Source organism: Ambystoma mexicanum, chromosome 9, assembly GCF_040938575.1.
Source record: "Ambystoma mexicanum isolate Mex_15411 chromosome 9, UKY_AmexF1_1, whole genome shotgun sequence".
In the NCBI taxonomy this organism is placed as follows: Eukaryota; Metazoa; Chordata; class Amphibia; order Caudata; family Ambystomatidae; genus Ambystoma; species Ambystoma mexicanum.
In genome coordinates, this window is record NC_090931.1 from 130,718,515 (window position 1) to 130,733,127 (window position 14,613).

Genomic DNA, 14,613 nt, shown 5'->3' on the forward strand with positions numbered 1-14,613 from the left:
GACGGCCCAAGCGGAGCAAAGGCAGTCCCGTTGCCAGGCTGGGGGAGTAGCAAAATCTCGCCTCACTATAGGCAGCCTGAGTGGCGGGGCCGACCCCAGTAGAAACTGCGAGACCACCTCTGCTCTCTTCAAGCAATCCACCGACTGGCCATGTATAAATCAGAAAAGGGACAAATGTGCTGCCTTTCTTCCCTTTCTCCCTATAACGCTCTCTTGTACAGTTAGACCGATATCTAGTCTTTGCATCGAATGCCTTACCATCTATAAAAAAACGGTGATGCTTTTTTTTCGATGCTTTTTTTTAGATGGTAAGGCATTCGATGCTATGACTATAAACGGTTAGACCTGAGGTTCCACACGTACAGAGATGTTCAAGAATCAAGGCTATAGGGAGAGTAGCCCTGAGCTCTTGCAACCACCCTTGCCACTTCCAGCCAGACCAATGGTTCCACTGGAAACCAAATAAGGCATTCTGGCCAGAGAACCCACACAGCGTGGCCCCGATGAGGCTGGGGTCTTACCTTATAGTCTGCTAGGAGGCGGCTTCTTTCTTCAAGCTTCCTCTGCAGTTCAGCCTGTAAAGAAACCAGAAAAAGAAAACTTGGAATTGCAGACAGTACCATCGGTCATTGTCAAACACAATTCAGTGAAAGTGACAATCTACAAGTAGGATGACACTTCCTTCTCAACAGACTTGGAAGGAACCAGGGAAGAAGGGTGAATGGAACGTTCCATGTAGAAGAGGAAGGGGTGCATCTGGCTGTTTCTGTAGGTTCCTCCGCAAGGGTGTGGATCTGCTGGTGGCATCTCATTGTGTTCCATCATGGCACAATCCGTCCCCAGGATAATCCAGTCACGGGCCAGCACCATAACAGGCATGAGAGTCCCTTCGTTTGACCACGAGCCCTTTAAGCCCCATGGCAGGTCAGACAGTTCCTAATATGTCCCAGGGCAATCATGAGGTTGTGCCCTGACAGTAACCGATTGTGACATCATGGGACAGTCCCTTCACGGGACTATCCAGTGACCGGACTGAATTCTATGCATTGGACACCTGTGATTGGTCAAGCCGCAGCTCCAGCAATCCAATCAGTTTTACCGGGGGTCAGCACTGTAATCCCAACTAAGGATAAAGGTCTGTTTTCATGGTTGTACCCTGGAACTGGTTTACTGCATTTAGGATTACATTCAGAGAAAAAAAACAAAGGCGCAATGACAAGATTTCGACCACATCAAAATGAGAGCACATGTACATGGTGGCTGGGGTGCGTCAACAATGAAAGAAACTGCACATTCTGGCTGAGCAGTTAAAGGAACACAAATACTTTAAGAATTCAGAAGTTTCTGTCTTAACAACACCCTTATTTCAAGGAAAAGGTGTGGACACTCGGAACCCATTAGAAAAAGAAACTCTGCTGCTTCACATTCTGCTGCAAATTCCCTCAAAATCCTTTTTGGGTGCCACTCCCATTGTAATACTAGATGGGGCTTGAGTGTCGATGGGCAGAGCTCCACGTATGTAGCACCTCACAGCCGTGCGCACTTGGCTGTTACAGAAAACAATTGGCTTGCTGCCGAGAAGGTTAAGACAACTCAAGAGTCAGACCTCTTTATGGTGGCCTCAAATTTCCAATTTATGGGGGGGATGCATATGGGTCTGGACCCCCTCCATGAGCAGGAGCGTTGAGGGATGGCACTGCCAACAGGGGTGGGCCAACGCACACAACTGATAAAGTGCTTGCCCCTAGCACACCGACACTCAGCCTGTATTCCAGCTGCAGGGGCCTTACTTTATATGGACTCATTTCTTTGCCACTTGGATGAGATGCAGGGGTGGGCTGAAGAAGTCACGTCAGGCCGAGACGTCAAGGAAAGGACCTAGAACAATAGGACTCTGGATGCGGAGTGGATGGGATTTTAGAGAGCGTTGCCATGCTAATAGGTTACTTATCCACAACTATAGGCAAATGGGGTAATTTTCCAATTGACGCAGGGTTGTCCAAATTCAGGTCTCGAGGATCCATGCCAGGTTTTCAGGATACCCTTTCATTAATATTCATGAGATGCATTTGCACACAATCATTCTAAATGTAGGCACATTTTTCCTCGTGAATATTAATGAGGGGTATCCTGAAAACCTGTCAGGATTCCGGCCCTCAAAGACCGGAGTTCGACAACCCTTGAGTAGAATCTCTGAAGGAGGTTGAGCTGATGCAGAGGCAGTCACAGAGGAGGTCACCTTTTCTAGGACATGGAAATATCACAACACAGAGTCTTGATTTTTTCTTAGCAAAATCACTTTGAATGAATTGCACACATTTGTGAGGTGCCCCACCCTAGATGATCTTGACACTGCACGCGGGGATGGACTGGGCCGCTCACTGGTATTAAAGTAAAGGCCTGGTCTGCTTCTGTGAAGGTTCTGTAATCCTGGTAATCAACATGGGCGCAAGTATTCCTTAGATGAAATATTAAACCCTCACATCAACTAAGGTCCGAGCTTCTGGATTTAAAAGCTGCGGAACATATGATGACACTTACCCAAAAGAGCAAAGGCTGCACTATCTGCACCACAATGTTGGCTTATTTGATAAGCTTCCAAATAAACTTAATTCAGCACTTCCGAATATACCTCCTCGTTCAATGGATGAAGTCTGCACCAAGTCTGACATACACATGGAGGGAGACATGTCAATTCTCTCAAACTGTTTGGGAAACAACTAGGTTTGTGGCTTCAATCACACCTGGCCCGCAGGCCCTTCCTTCCACTTATTAATAACGCCCCCTCCATGTCTTTCTACCAATCAGATTGCACTATATCTCTTTTGACGCGATTTTGGCATGAAATTAGAGAAACAGTAGCCAATGAATTGCGGTTCCCATTTTTGAGAAGGACCACTTTCGTTCTACAGAGGCCCCGACTCACGTTCTGACTCCGTAACTCGTCTTTGTCCATGTGCGTCCGTAGCAGTTCTTGCTTGAGCTGAAGAACAGCACTTTCCTGCTGGGCCATTCTGTGCTGTAGTGCATCCTGGGAAAAATACGATATCAGTCATGGGCACCTGTAGCAATGTTTCAAGACTACAGATTTCAGGAAAATTGCAAGCATTCAAGTTTTGCATGCCTGTCATACCGGGGACCGGCGATGCTGATAGTGAACCCAACAGAGACTGAACTCTCTGTGGCTCGGGGAGGCATAACTTTCCAACTCAAATTATGACATATATATTAAAAAAACACTGCGAAAGCAAAAACTGGACCATCGCATTACAAGCCTTTCACAAATTATAGACAACTGTGGGCCTTAATAAGAATTTGAAAGACTCTTTATGAAACATGAGTCTACACAACTAAGCAGGGGAACCATCCTACATGACATCTCAAAAATCAATTATAAACCTATGATCATTTTGATTATTCCCCCTGATGAACCACTATATGTTAAGCGTAGAAACACGTGTCGAAGACTTTCAGAAATTTAAGACACAGTTTGCATCTTGAATCACTTAAAATAAAATTCTACTATTCAAAACAAAACATCCTTTTACATATATATGGGATACATTACTCTCCGTAATCGTATTTCTGATGCTTGTATCTGCTTAGATTCACATGCTGCGCATAGGCCGACATCTAGTGGAAGCTGCGGAGTATTAAGTTTGTTTTTCGAAACTCGAAAATGGGCGTCGACACAGGGCGTGCCAGTAATACTATCCCTAGTGTGACGTCCACTGTACCCAAGATCCTTCACGCATCGAGGATCCTCAGATTGTATTTTTTCTGACATGAGGTAGCATGAGGAGTAGCGTGAGTACAGATAATCCAAGCAGATAGATAGAAAGGTAAGACTACAAGCAACCATGCGCCTTCTCTCAGAGGGGAGGAAGGGTGGGTCGCATGTGAATCTAAGCAGATACAAGCATCAGAAATACGATTACGGTGAGTAATGTATCCCTTCTGAGGCTTGTGGAATCTGCTTAGATCACATGCTGTGAATAGATTAGCGAGCAGTACCTGAAGAAGGAGGTGGGATGTGAGAAGGGTCATGAGCAAATAAGTGTCTTAGAACCGCTTGTCCCACTTGTGTATCTGCCTTGGAATGGATGTCAATGCAGTAATGCTGAGTAAAAGTGTGAATAGAGCTCCAAGTAGCTGCTTTGCAAATGGTGTCAAGGGGTACATTTGCAATGAAAGCCAGAGTGGCCCCAATGCCTCTAGTAGAGTGGGCTCTTGGCGTGAAAGGCAGAGTTCTTTCAGAGAGTGAGTAACACAGCTGGATACAGTTAATAATCCACTTCGAGATGGCACCTTTAGAGACGCGATCCCCCTCTCTGCCTGTAGCTACGGAGACAAACAGTTGATCTGTTTTCCTTAGCGGTCTTGTTTTATTTACATAGTAGAGGACCGCCCTACGCACATCTAGGGTGTGTAGTTTCACCTCAGCAGAGCTTTGCGGGTTCTGGAAGAAAGCCGGAAGCTCGATGGACTGGTTTACATGGAATTTTGATATAAATTTAGGTGAGAACCTAGGGTGTGTGCATAAAACCAGTTTGTCTTTATGGCCGGTAAAGAAGGGATCCTGCACTGACAGAGCCTGAATTTCACTGACCCTTCTTATAGAAGTAATAGCTACTAAGAAGGCCGTTTTATAAGTCAGGTGTTTGAGACTGCTTTTATGCATGGGTTCGAAAGGGGGGCCCATGAGCTTGGCTAGCACCACATTAAGGTCCCACCCTGGTGGTGGGTTTGAAATAGGAGGGTGAAGTCTCTTTACTCCTTCCATGAAGGCTTTAACTACTGGTACTTTCCACCACGAAACCTTGCTATGTGAAGTGGTGTAAGCCGAGTGGGCTGCCAGGTGTACTTTCAGTGAGTTAAAAACCAATCCTGCATCTAGCAGGTGGAGCATGTATGTAACAATAGTGGAAGGAGTGCAATCAACCGGGTTGATTTGTCTACTCTGGCACCAGATAACGAACCTCTTCCACTTGTCAAAGTAACAGTGCCTTGCGTTTGGTTTCCTAGATTCCTTTAGGATGTCCATACACCTCTGTGGCAAATTGAGGTGTCCAAACTCTATGACCTCAGGAGCCATGCTGCCAGGTTCATTGAGTTGGGTTGCTGGTGCACTGTTTGACCTTGGTGCTGGGACAGTAGGTTGTACCAGGCTGGAAGTTTGATGGGCTCGCACACCGCCATCCTGCGTAGGTGTGGGAACCACGGTTGCCTTGCCCACATGGGAGCAACTAGGATGAGCGTCATCGATTCCCTGTTCATCTTGTTCACCACTTTCCTGATGAGAGGAGTTGGTGGAAAAGCGTACGCAAACATCCCTGACCAGTTCATCCACAGGGCGTTCCCCTGGGAGTCTGGTTGGGGGAACCTGGATGCAAATCCTGGGCATTGTCTGTTTTCGCTTGTGGCGAATAAGTCTATTGTGGGGAAACCCCACTGAGAGAAGATATCTTCTACGACCTCCCTGTGTAGAACCCATTCGTGTTCCTCTGGGAGGGAGTCTCTGCTCAGAGCATCCGCTAGGGAATTGAGCTCCCCTGGAACATGTTGTGATGACAGGAAGATGTTCCGTTTGAGTGCCCATATCCAGATTTTCTGGGCAAGTTTGGACAGATTTGCCAAACGAGTCCCTCCTTGCTTGTTCAGGTAGAACATGGCTGTTGTGCTGTCCGTCCGGATTTACACTGACAGGTTTAGTAAGTGGGGTTCGAACGCTTGAAGCGCTCTGAATACTGCCAGAAGCTCTAGCAGGTTGATGTGGTTCTTGGCCACTGAGGGAGACCAGAGACCCTGAGCTGTGTGGTGGAGATGGTGAGCTCCCCACCCCGTCAGACATGCATCGGTAGTGACTACTGCCTATACTTCGGGATCGTAAAAGGGTTTTCCCTGTGCAAGATTCTCTCTTGTCCACCAGTGAAGGCTTTGTACTAGTGTTGGCGAAACGACCACTAGATCGTCCCACTGACCACTTGCCTGAGAACACTGTTTCGCCAACCATTCCTGCCTGGGACGCATGCGCAGGCAAATACATGACGCCATCATGCCCAGCAAACGCATTGCTTTGCGTACCGTTATTTGGTGACCGGACTGATGCGGAATTTGCAGTAGTATATTCCGAATTCTTTCCTCTGAAGGAAATGTCAACACCTCTTGAGTATCTAGGATTGCTCCTAGGAACTGTTTGGAGGTGCTTGGCACCAGGCTTGACTTTTTCTCGTTGATTGAGAAACCTAACTCGTGGAGGAGGTCGATAGTCCTTTGAATGTTTGTTCTGCAAATTACTGGGGTTTCCCCCGTTATGAGCCAGTCGTCCAGATAAGGGTACACCGGGATTGCCTCCCTGCATAGGTGTGCAGCCGCCACCACCAGTACCTTGGTGAATACCCTTGGTGCCGAAGCTATCCCGAAGGGCAGTACCTTGAACTGGTAGTGCCGACTGTCCACCTTGAAGCGCAAGTACCTTCTGTGGGCTGGGAACATGGAAATATGAAAATAGGCATCTTTCATATCCAAGGTTGCCATGTAATCCCCCTTTTTTAGGAGGGGGATTACCTCTTGTAGCGTAGTCATACGAAACTTTTGGGGCTTGACATACTTGTTGGCAGGCCGTAAGTCCAATACTGGGCGCATTGTCAAATCTTTTTTTGGCACAAGGAAGTAAGTTGAATAAATACCCTTGTTTACCTGGTGTCCCGGGACGAGTTCTATCGCGTCCTTTGCTAGCAGATTGGCGATCGCCTCGAGGAGAATCTTCTGATGTTCTAAAGAGTGTACTCTTTGTCGTGAAGGATGGCTCTGGGGACGCTGCAGTAGTTCTATACAGTACCCTGCGGATACTGATGACAGCACCCATCTGTCTGATGTGATCCCTTCCCAAGCCTGGGTGAAGTTAGAAATACGTCCCCCTACTGGGGTTGCGTGAGAAGGGACCCTGAACTGAGCGTCACTGCTTTGGTGGAGGCGTGCCGCCTCCTTTACTGGGGCTGCCTCTGCCTTTACCAAGTCCCTTCCTATTACCCCTGCTGTAACCCTGGGTAGACTGTTGGCTGTTGTTGTTCCACTGTGTACCCTGCCCCTGGGAATAGTTTGATCCTCTCTGGGAATTTTGGCCGTGTGGGCGACGAAACTTACTATTCCCTCTCTGGTTAGGGGGTTTATTGGTTAACTGGCCAAGGGACTTGAGTGTCTCGTATTCGTCCTTGGCATTCTTCAGCGCGTCCTCGACCGCCTTACCAAACAGATCGGCTTCCACCGGTTTGTCCAACAATGATACCTGGGTTTCTGCCTTAAAACCAGACTGCAGTAACCACACATGTCTCTTGATAACAGTACCTTCTGCTATCAATCTGTCTGCGTTGTCCGCGGCGTCAAAAGTTGCTTTTAAAATGCAACCAGACACGGCTCTACTCTCTGCGGAAATTCGTGCTAACTGGCCCTTTAAGGGTTCTGGTGCAGAGGCTATGAGTGCCGCGACTTCTTCCCACTGATGACAGTTGTAGCTGGCCAACAGGGTGGTGGAGTTTGCAATCCTTGCCTGATAGGTGGACGTTGAGGCTACTTTCCTGCCGAAACCATATAGTTTTTTTCTTTCCTTGTCTGGAGGAGCTTCGGACGATGACAAGGGTGTTCCAGCCCTCTTACGAGTGTTAGTGACAACTAGGGAGTCTGGCTTCAGATGTCCTCTTATATAGAGAGGGTCAGACAGGGCTGCCCTGAAAAGTTTTTCAACTCTGGGATTGACTGCTCTGGTGAGGTTCGGGTTCACCAGGGACGGGTCTATTCTTCGCTGAATAGACTTAAGGATAGGGATGGTCTGGGCAACAGGCCTCCTTTCTCCCACTAACTCCTCGCCAAAGTCCCTCTCTTCCTGGACACTGTGGGTGTCAATATGGAAATGTTCTGCTGCTCGTGCGAGAACCTTGTTCAGCAGGGGTTGGTTATTGACAGGGGAGTCGGTAACCGGGGCTTCCTTCTCTACCGGGGATCTACTCTGTAGGTTTCAGGGTCTTCCTCTTCCTCTTCTTGGTCCTCATCATCCCCATAGTAGTCCGTCCCGGTTTGCTCTTCTACCATGCCAAAATCTTGGTCCTCACCAAAGGAAGTCTCTCCTTGGTACAGTGAGTATGGCTGTGAATATGGTTGTACCTCGAAGGGGTCTGTAGACCTCATCGGTGTCTCAAACCGGGGCTTCTTACTCGGGGGGATAGGATCATTAGAGCCTGAGGGTGTAGCCCCTTGTGGATTATATGAAAGGAAATGGTCTGGATTTTTATCGTAAAAGTCTGCCAAAGAAGACATCCTTGACATGACCCTATCTATGTCATCACTCAACCATTTTCTGGAACTGGGTATGACTCTCTCAGAAAGTCTAGGAGATTTATCTTGAGTAGATTTGCTGGTTTTAGAAATATCAGCAGACCTGGTCTTGTCTGTTTGTTTGTTTAGGAGGAGTAGAGTGTTTCACAGGTGTGGAAGAGTGCAGAGGCTGCTTCTTCTGCTGTTTTCCCCCCTCCCCGGGAGTGGAAAAGTGTTTTCCCTGTCCCTTTGTGGTTCCGGAGGTTTTCGACGCCTGGCGTCGAGGATCAGGGGTAGAGTCCCTGTCCTTCGAACGTGGGGCCGCGCTGATCTTGTCTGCGGGCTCCGACTCCTGGAGAGCGGCCTGGGGGTGGAAGTCGTCTTCGTCCTCCGACGATCGAAATTCTGTTAGCCTAGGGAGCAAGGCACTCTTGGCAAGAGTGGATGATTGCCTGGAGTCATGCGGCGATCTCGATCGAGAACGCCCAGAGGACACCGATTCGGACCGTTCTGTTTGTGCCTCTTTCCGAGAACTCGACGTCGTCGAGTCTCGGTTGGACTTTGTGTGTTTTGTGTGAGTGGTGTGTGAAGCGCTTGTGTCGCCGGGGGTCTTCCCCATAGCTGCCCTGTCGGACGACCTTCCGAGGTCGGGGACCTGCGCTCAGCTGTCTTTCGACGCCGTAATGCCCTCGCCGTCCGAAAGCATGGCGTTGCTGCCATCGCTGAAGGCGCCCACCGCTGCCATGGCCGCCCGCCTGGCGTGGTGGGCCCAACGCTTCGTCGAACGGTCCTTCAGTGTCTTAGGTTTAAACCTACTACACCCTCTGCAGTTCGCTTCGGGGTGGTCCCTCGGCAAGCAGAGATTGCACGTGGCGTGCCTGTCGACCAAAGGGTATTTGCGATTGCACTTGGGGCAGAATTGAAAAGGGGTACCCTCCATACGCACCTTGAGGCAGCGGGCTGGTAAGTGTAGGAAATGTATAAGGTGTACCTATATACCAAGAGTGTAGAGTATGTCCAACCCCCCACTCTCCCTACTTGCAGGGCCGAGGCCAGAGGCCTTCCAAGGCCCGGGCCGAGGCCAGAGGCCTTCCGAGGCCCAAATCCGTCGTGCAGCAGCCGACTTCTTCTCCAAGCCGGCGTCGAGTGTTGAAGTTCGACGTTGGGATGGGGAAAGGATGTAAATTAATCAATATTTTAGCAAAAGTATGGCTAAGGCCAGAGGACTCCGCAAAATGCTTCCGACCAGTATGGCGGAAAAAAACAATCTGAGGATCCTAGACGCGCGAGGGATCTTGGGTACAGTGGACGTCACACTAGGGATAACATTACTGGCACGCCCTGTGTCGACGCCCATTTTCGAGTTTCGAAAAACAAACTGTAATACTCTGCAGCTTCCACTAGATGTTGGCCTATGCACAGCATGTGATCTAAGCAGATTCCACAAGCCTCAGAAATATATATATATATTCACATTCACACACCCAAACCCCTTTGGGTACCAAAAGTATTAACTCAATGTCAATTCTCTAAGAGGCTGGTTTACATCAGAGGGCAGTCATTCAATGTTAAGATTTCACATCCTGATACCACACAGTCACTCTCAAGATTAAACAAATCTGGTCTCACTTGCTAAAAGTTTCAGGGAAAGATTGCCTTTTAAATCTGCATGCCTGGTTACAATCTCACCTTGATTCCCTGTAGATTTCTGGCTTCCTGTTTGAATTTCAGCAACTGCTTCTGTAAATGTAACATAATTTCATGGGTCTGTTTACATTTCAAAGTCAATTCAATAAATGACATTCAAGAACTATCGATGGAAACGGATAGTAAAATATCAAAAGATTGGCAACTAAATACTAACTATATAAGATAACGAAATGTTAAATCAGCGATGGTGAAATATCAATGAAATACAATTTTCCATCACACCAAAATGTCAAATGAAATTTGCTTTAATCCAGGCAACACTTAATTTCTCTGCCAAATTCTTGTAGAAGATTTGGGCAGGCATGTGGTCCTGTGGAAAGATCAATAGTTACCAGGGATTACTTTGGAAAAAGAGGGGATGGACTCCAGCTTTAGTCTGATGCTCAAGAGCACCCAGACACACATATGGAATTCTGTGGGATCCGGCAGCTGCCATTTGAAAAGGAATAAGTTACTTTCCTGTATCCCTCGCTCTTCAGTGCAGGCATCCTCGAGAGCATGGTGACTCATTACGTGGCTCTCCAGATGTGTTGGACATGAACTCCTGCGATCCTTTACCACTGATAATGCTGGCTGGAACTAAGGGAAGTGGAAGTCCAAAACATCTGGAGGACAACATGCTTCAGAGATTCACAGTGATAGGTGGGAATAGCCATGGGCAGTCAATGGGTGGGTAAATAACCAAACAGCACCCACAAGCTGAATATCCCTCCTGGCATGCCATCTCCCTCCTACCCATCCTACAATGCAATAGTTCTGGATTATTGGGGGTGCTTATGCACCACCTAATGGCCAAAATTAAAAAATGGCTATGCACTGAAGTTTTTTTTATGCTAAGCCAATCATCACCTTAGTGATGTACTAGCACCGTGGCCTATCTGGAGAGTGGCAAACAGTGACCCTGGTCTGCGAGAGAATATGAAGATGCAGCAGAGAAGGGGAAAGACCAAAGGGTGGGGACGCGTTAAAGGCACATGAAATAAGTATACAGGTATACATTGAATGAGGGGTAGGGATGGAGGTAATGATAGTCTGCATGCCTGTAGAGCCAGCATAGAACAATCAAAGCATAGCACGGACAGGAAAAGAGCCAATCCTTGATGCTCCTGTGAATAACGGCATACCTCTGTGGGCAGTCTCCAAATGACTCCGTTTAGAAATGTAAAGGTAAACTGCTTTACTGTTACCGGGGAGTCCGAGCCTGACGACGGGGAATATTCAAGAGCATGTGAATCCATGAAAGATCCAGTGCTGGAGAAAGTACTGAAATGAGTCCGTGAGCCATAGTGGGATGGGCTTGGGATGTGCTCCAGCGTAGCCCCGGATGACGGGGTACATTCAAGAGCATGTGAATCCATGAAAGATCCAGTGCTGGAGAAAGTACTGAAATGAGTCCGTGAGCCATAGTGGGATGGGCTTGGGATGTGCTCCAGCGTAGCCCCGGATGACGGGGTACATTCAAGAGCATGTGAATCCATGAAAGATCCAGTGCTGGAGAAAGTACTGAAATGAGTCCGTGAGCCATAGTGGGATGGGCTTGGGATGTGCTCCAGCGTACCCCCGGATGACGGGGTACATTCAAGAGCATGTGAATCCATGAAAGATCCAGTGCTGGAGAAAGTACTGAAATGAGTCCGTGAGCCATAGTGGGATGGGCTTGGGATGTGCTCCAGCGTACCCCCGGATGACGGGGTACATTCAAGAGCATGTGAATCCATGAAAGATCCAGTGCTGGAGAAAGTACTGAAATTAGTCCGTGAGCGGTTATGGGATGGGCTTGGGATGTGCCCCAGCGTACCCATGAAACGCGGATACCCCAGAGAGATAAATCTGGGATTGCCCAGCCGAAGTGAATGCAAGGCTGGTATTGACAAGGTCAGAGTAACTGGCAGGGCTGGCACACACTAGCAGAGGGAGGGGTGCCAAGTCACGTGGTGTGACTATTTGAAAAAATGGCAACTTCTCAGGAGCATTTATATCCCGTGGCTTTCACGAGACCAAGCCCCCAGTGACCTCCACAAAGTTGTAAAGAGAGGGCGAAAATAAATACAGCAAAACTAGCGAGGTGTGGAAATAACAAAATGTTAATGTAACTATCAGACGGTCTGTTTCCCACGTGCATTTCTCTATGTACATTTACACAATGGTCTGGTGAGGAGGCAATGTTCTCTAAGGAGTGGCCATGTGCAGAGATGCGTGGGACATTAACCCGTCTACTGCATCTTACACTTTTATTACTGGCTCCGCCACTGACATTGTGCAGTACTAACAACCCTTCGGGCGTGCATTATGCATCATACCAATGCCGCCTAATAGGGCAAACCGTGTCTGTAGTTGTTTAACATCTTTGAGAGGGTTGTGCGTCCGGTTTAAAAAAAATAAAATGGGTTTAATCGTTTTGCCCAGGATCACACAATTTATTCAAACGGTAATGGGCCTCATTATGAGTTTGGAGGTAGCCATGCCGTCATTAGCGGCATGGCTACCTCCAAACTCGGGTCCGGGTCCTACAAAAGGGGACTTACCGGGCCATTTAGACCTTGGAGGGCCCGGTAATTCCCTTTCGCGGGACCGGGACCCGGTACGTCCCCATTCCCATTTGAGCCCCCATAGGGCTCAATGGGAATGGGGAGGATGCTAACAACGGGCCCGTTAACAACGGGCCCGTTGGGAGCATCATGGTCTGCTAGCGGGTCCCACTCTGCACGTCTGGTCTGGCCAGGCGTACAGAGCGGGACCCGCTGCAGAACTCGTAATGTGGCGGCCCGGTATGTACAGTGCCTGTCCCTTACCGGCACCGTTCATTCCGTGGCCGCCACAGACGTAATGAGGCCCAATGTCTGAATTAGAACAAAGGTCGCCGGAATCTGCAATTGGCAATTAAACCCAAAGGCCACATCACCTGTAAAGCAAGTTAGGTTCTGACAAATTAACTTCAAGGAGCTTAAGAGAAATAAATCCCACTTGGGTTTACAGATTTTAAATCGTGCACAAACATCTAACTTTCATATTGTAACCGAAATTGAGAATGTGTTCAGGTTTCCTGGACAGTCTACCACAGCCTGAGGGCCCCACCAATCCTGACTTCAGGATTGACTTTACAGATTTATCCTTTTTCTTGGCTCCCTGAAATGAGCCCTAAAATCACCTTAGGGTTGCAGAAACTCTTCACTTTATGTTTCCCCTCTGAGTACTCTAATCTGGTCCATATGGTTATGTGATTTCAATGCCCTGAAGAAGCAAAGAGGCGAAACACAAGTTGCCATATAGAAACCAATACCATCAGTATTCATCTTTAATTTAACAAAATAAATAGGAAAAAAGCGACCTTTTCTTCATTAGAATCCCACAAGCACTGCACACTATGGCTGTCACACTCGTCAAACTGAAATAAAAGGTTTCTGGCAGAGAAACCAATCAGACCACAGAGCCGCTTGACCTCAACATGACTTTCCCCACATGCATATGGCCTCAGCAGCGCAACGATTTAGAATCCTGCCAGCTCTCTATGTCTGTACGACTAAGTCATCAGCTCCAGGAGATCATGTTAAAGGCAGGGGTGTGCTTGCCTTATGCCACATAACATAACTGCTTGAGGAGCCGGTAGGGAACTGTCTTGCATGCGAAAATGGGCGGGTCTTTTTATGGTATATTTACTCAGCAGAAAATCACGGCAGATATTTAGCAAGTACCATAAATGTTGACTATGTAGGAAGCAAGTAATACGTGCTATTAACTCTCCACTGTATAGTGCATAGCTGTCACTGGTGCAACCTCGCGGTGCTGCAGGCTTGTAGGCCAGAGTCAAAGGGAGCAGGTGGAAGAGGGCCTGCTTGGCGTGGCCGATACAACATTGCAGGGAGGGAGGGGGCACAAACTTGCTGTGGGCGTGCTGCTGTATTCTAGTCGCTGTGTCGGGATCATGTCATCACTGCAAAGGTAAAAATACTGATTCCGAAATGCACATTTCCCAGCAATATAGCTGGGTGTGGGGATGTGGAGGGTTAGATTCATAAAGCACATAAAGTGAGTATGGGGGGGAGCGGGCTGTGGGGTTTCTCCCCCCCCCCGAATATAATTGCAGGGAAATGTTTCAATAAATAAATCGACATTTTCAGATTCAGCATTACAGATTCGCAGTGAACAGATAGATCCGTGGTGTGCAAAGAGTGCCAATCTAGCGAGAACGGTGCAAGGAGACGAATGCATCATGTCTACCAGTTATAGCGCGGGGTGCTAGACATCCCAACTTCTTGGGATGGTTATCAGGTACACCAGAGGTCGTCTGGTGGTCCGTTTGACTCCCAAGGGACCAACAACCCTTCCCCAGAATAAACGGAGAACTCCGCCAATGGCAAGTTAGAACTGTGGCTTATTACAAAAACCGACAGGGATCTTACAAGACAATCAATATTCTCCAGTGCATCTCAGCTTTACAATGCGTGCTCCCCAATTTTCATGCTAAATGTCATCACCTAGGCCCTTCCCCAAAAACCTATAACTGATTGGGTGCTGAGAGTGGTAACCAATATAGACATCCCTTATAGAGGTTATTCTACTGGTCCTCGCACGTCAGGTGGCTGACCGGCCCTG

General features: G+C 48.1%; 1 protein-coding gene across 6 annotated transcripts in view; it reads right to left on the reverse strand.

Moving 5' to 3' along the window:
- DIXDC1 (DIX domain containing 1) overlaps positions 1 to 14,613 on the reverse strand; it is a 560,841-nt gene that overhangs the window by 47,580 nt on the left and 498,648 nt on the right. For 5 of the 6 annotated variants that reach the window (XM_069614294.1, XM_069614291.1, XM_069614292.1 and 2 more), the window contains 3 exons: positions 10,000 to 10,050; positions 2,927 to 3,031; positions 522 to 575 (listed from right to left, as the gene is read on the reverse strand). In XM_069614294.1, the coding sequence (XP_069470395.1) occupies positions 522 to 575; positions 2,927 to 3,031; positions 10,000 to 10,050 (210 nt within the window). Of the gene's footprint in view, positions 1 to 521; positions 576 to 2,926; positions 3,032 to 9,999; positions 10,051 to 14,613 lie in introns of those variants that run through there. The other variant, XR_011274537.1, reaches the window with a different exon arrangement.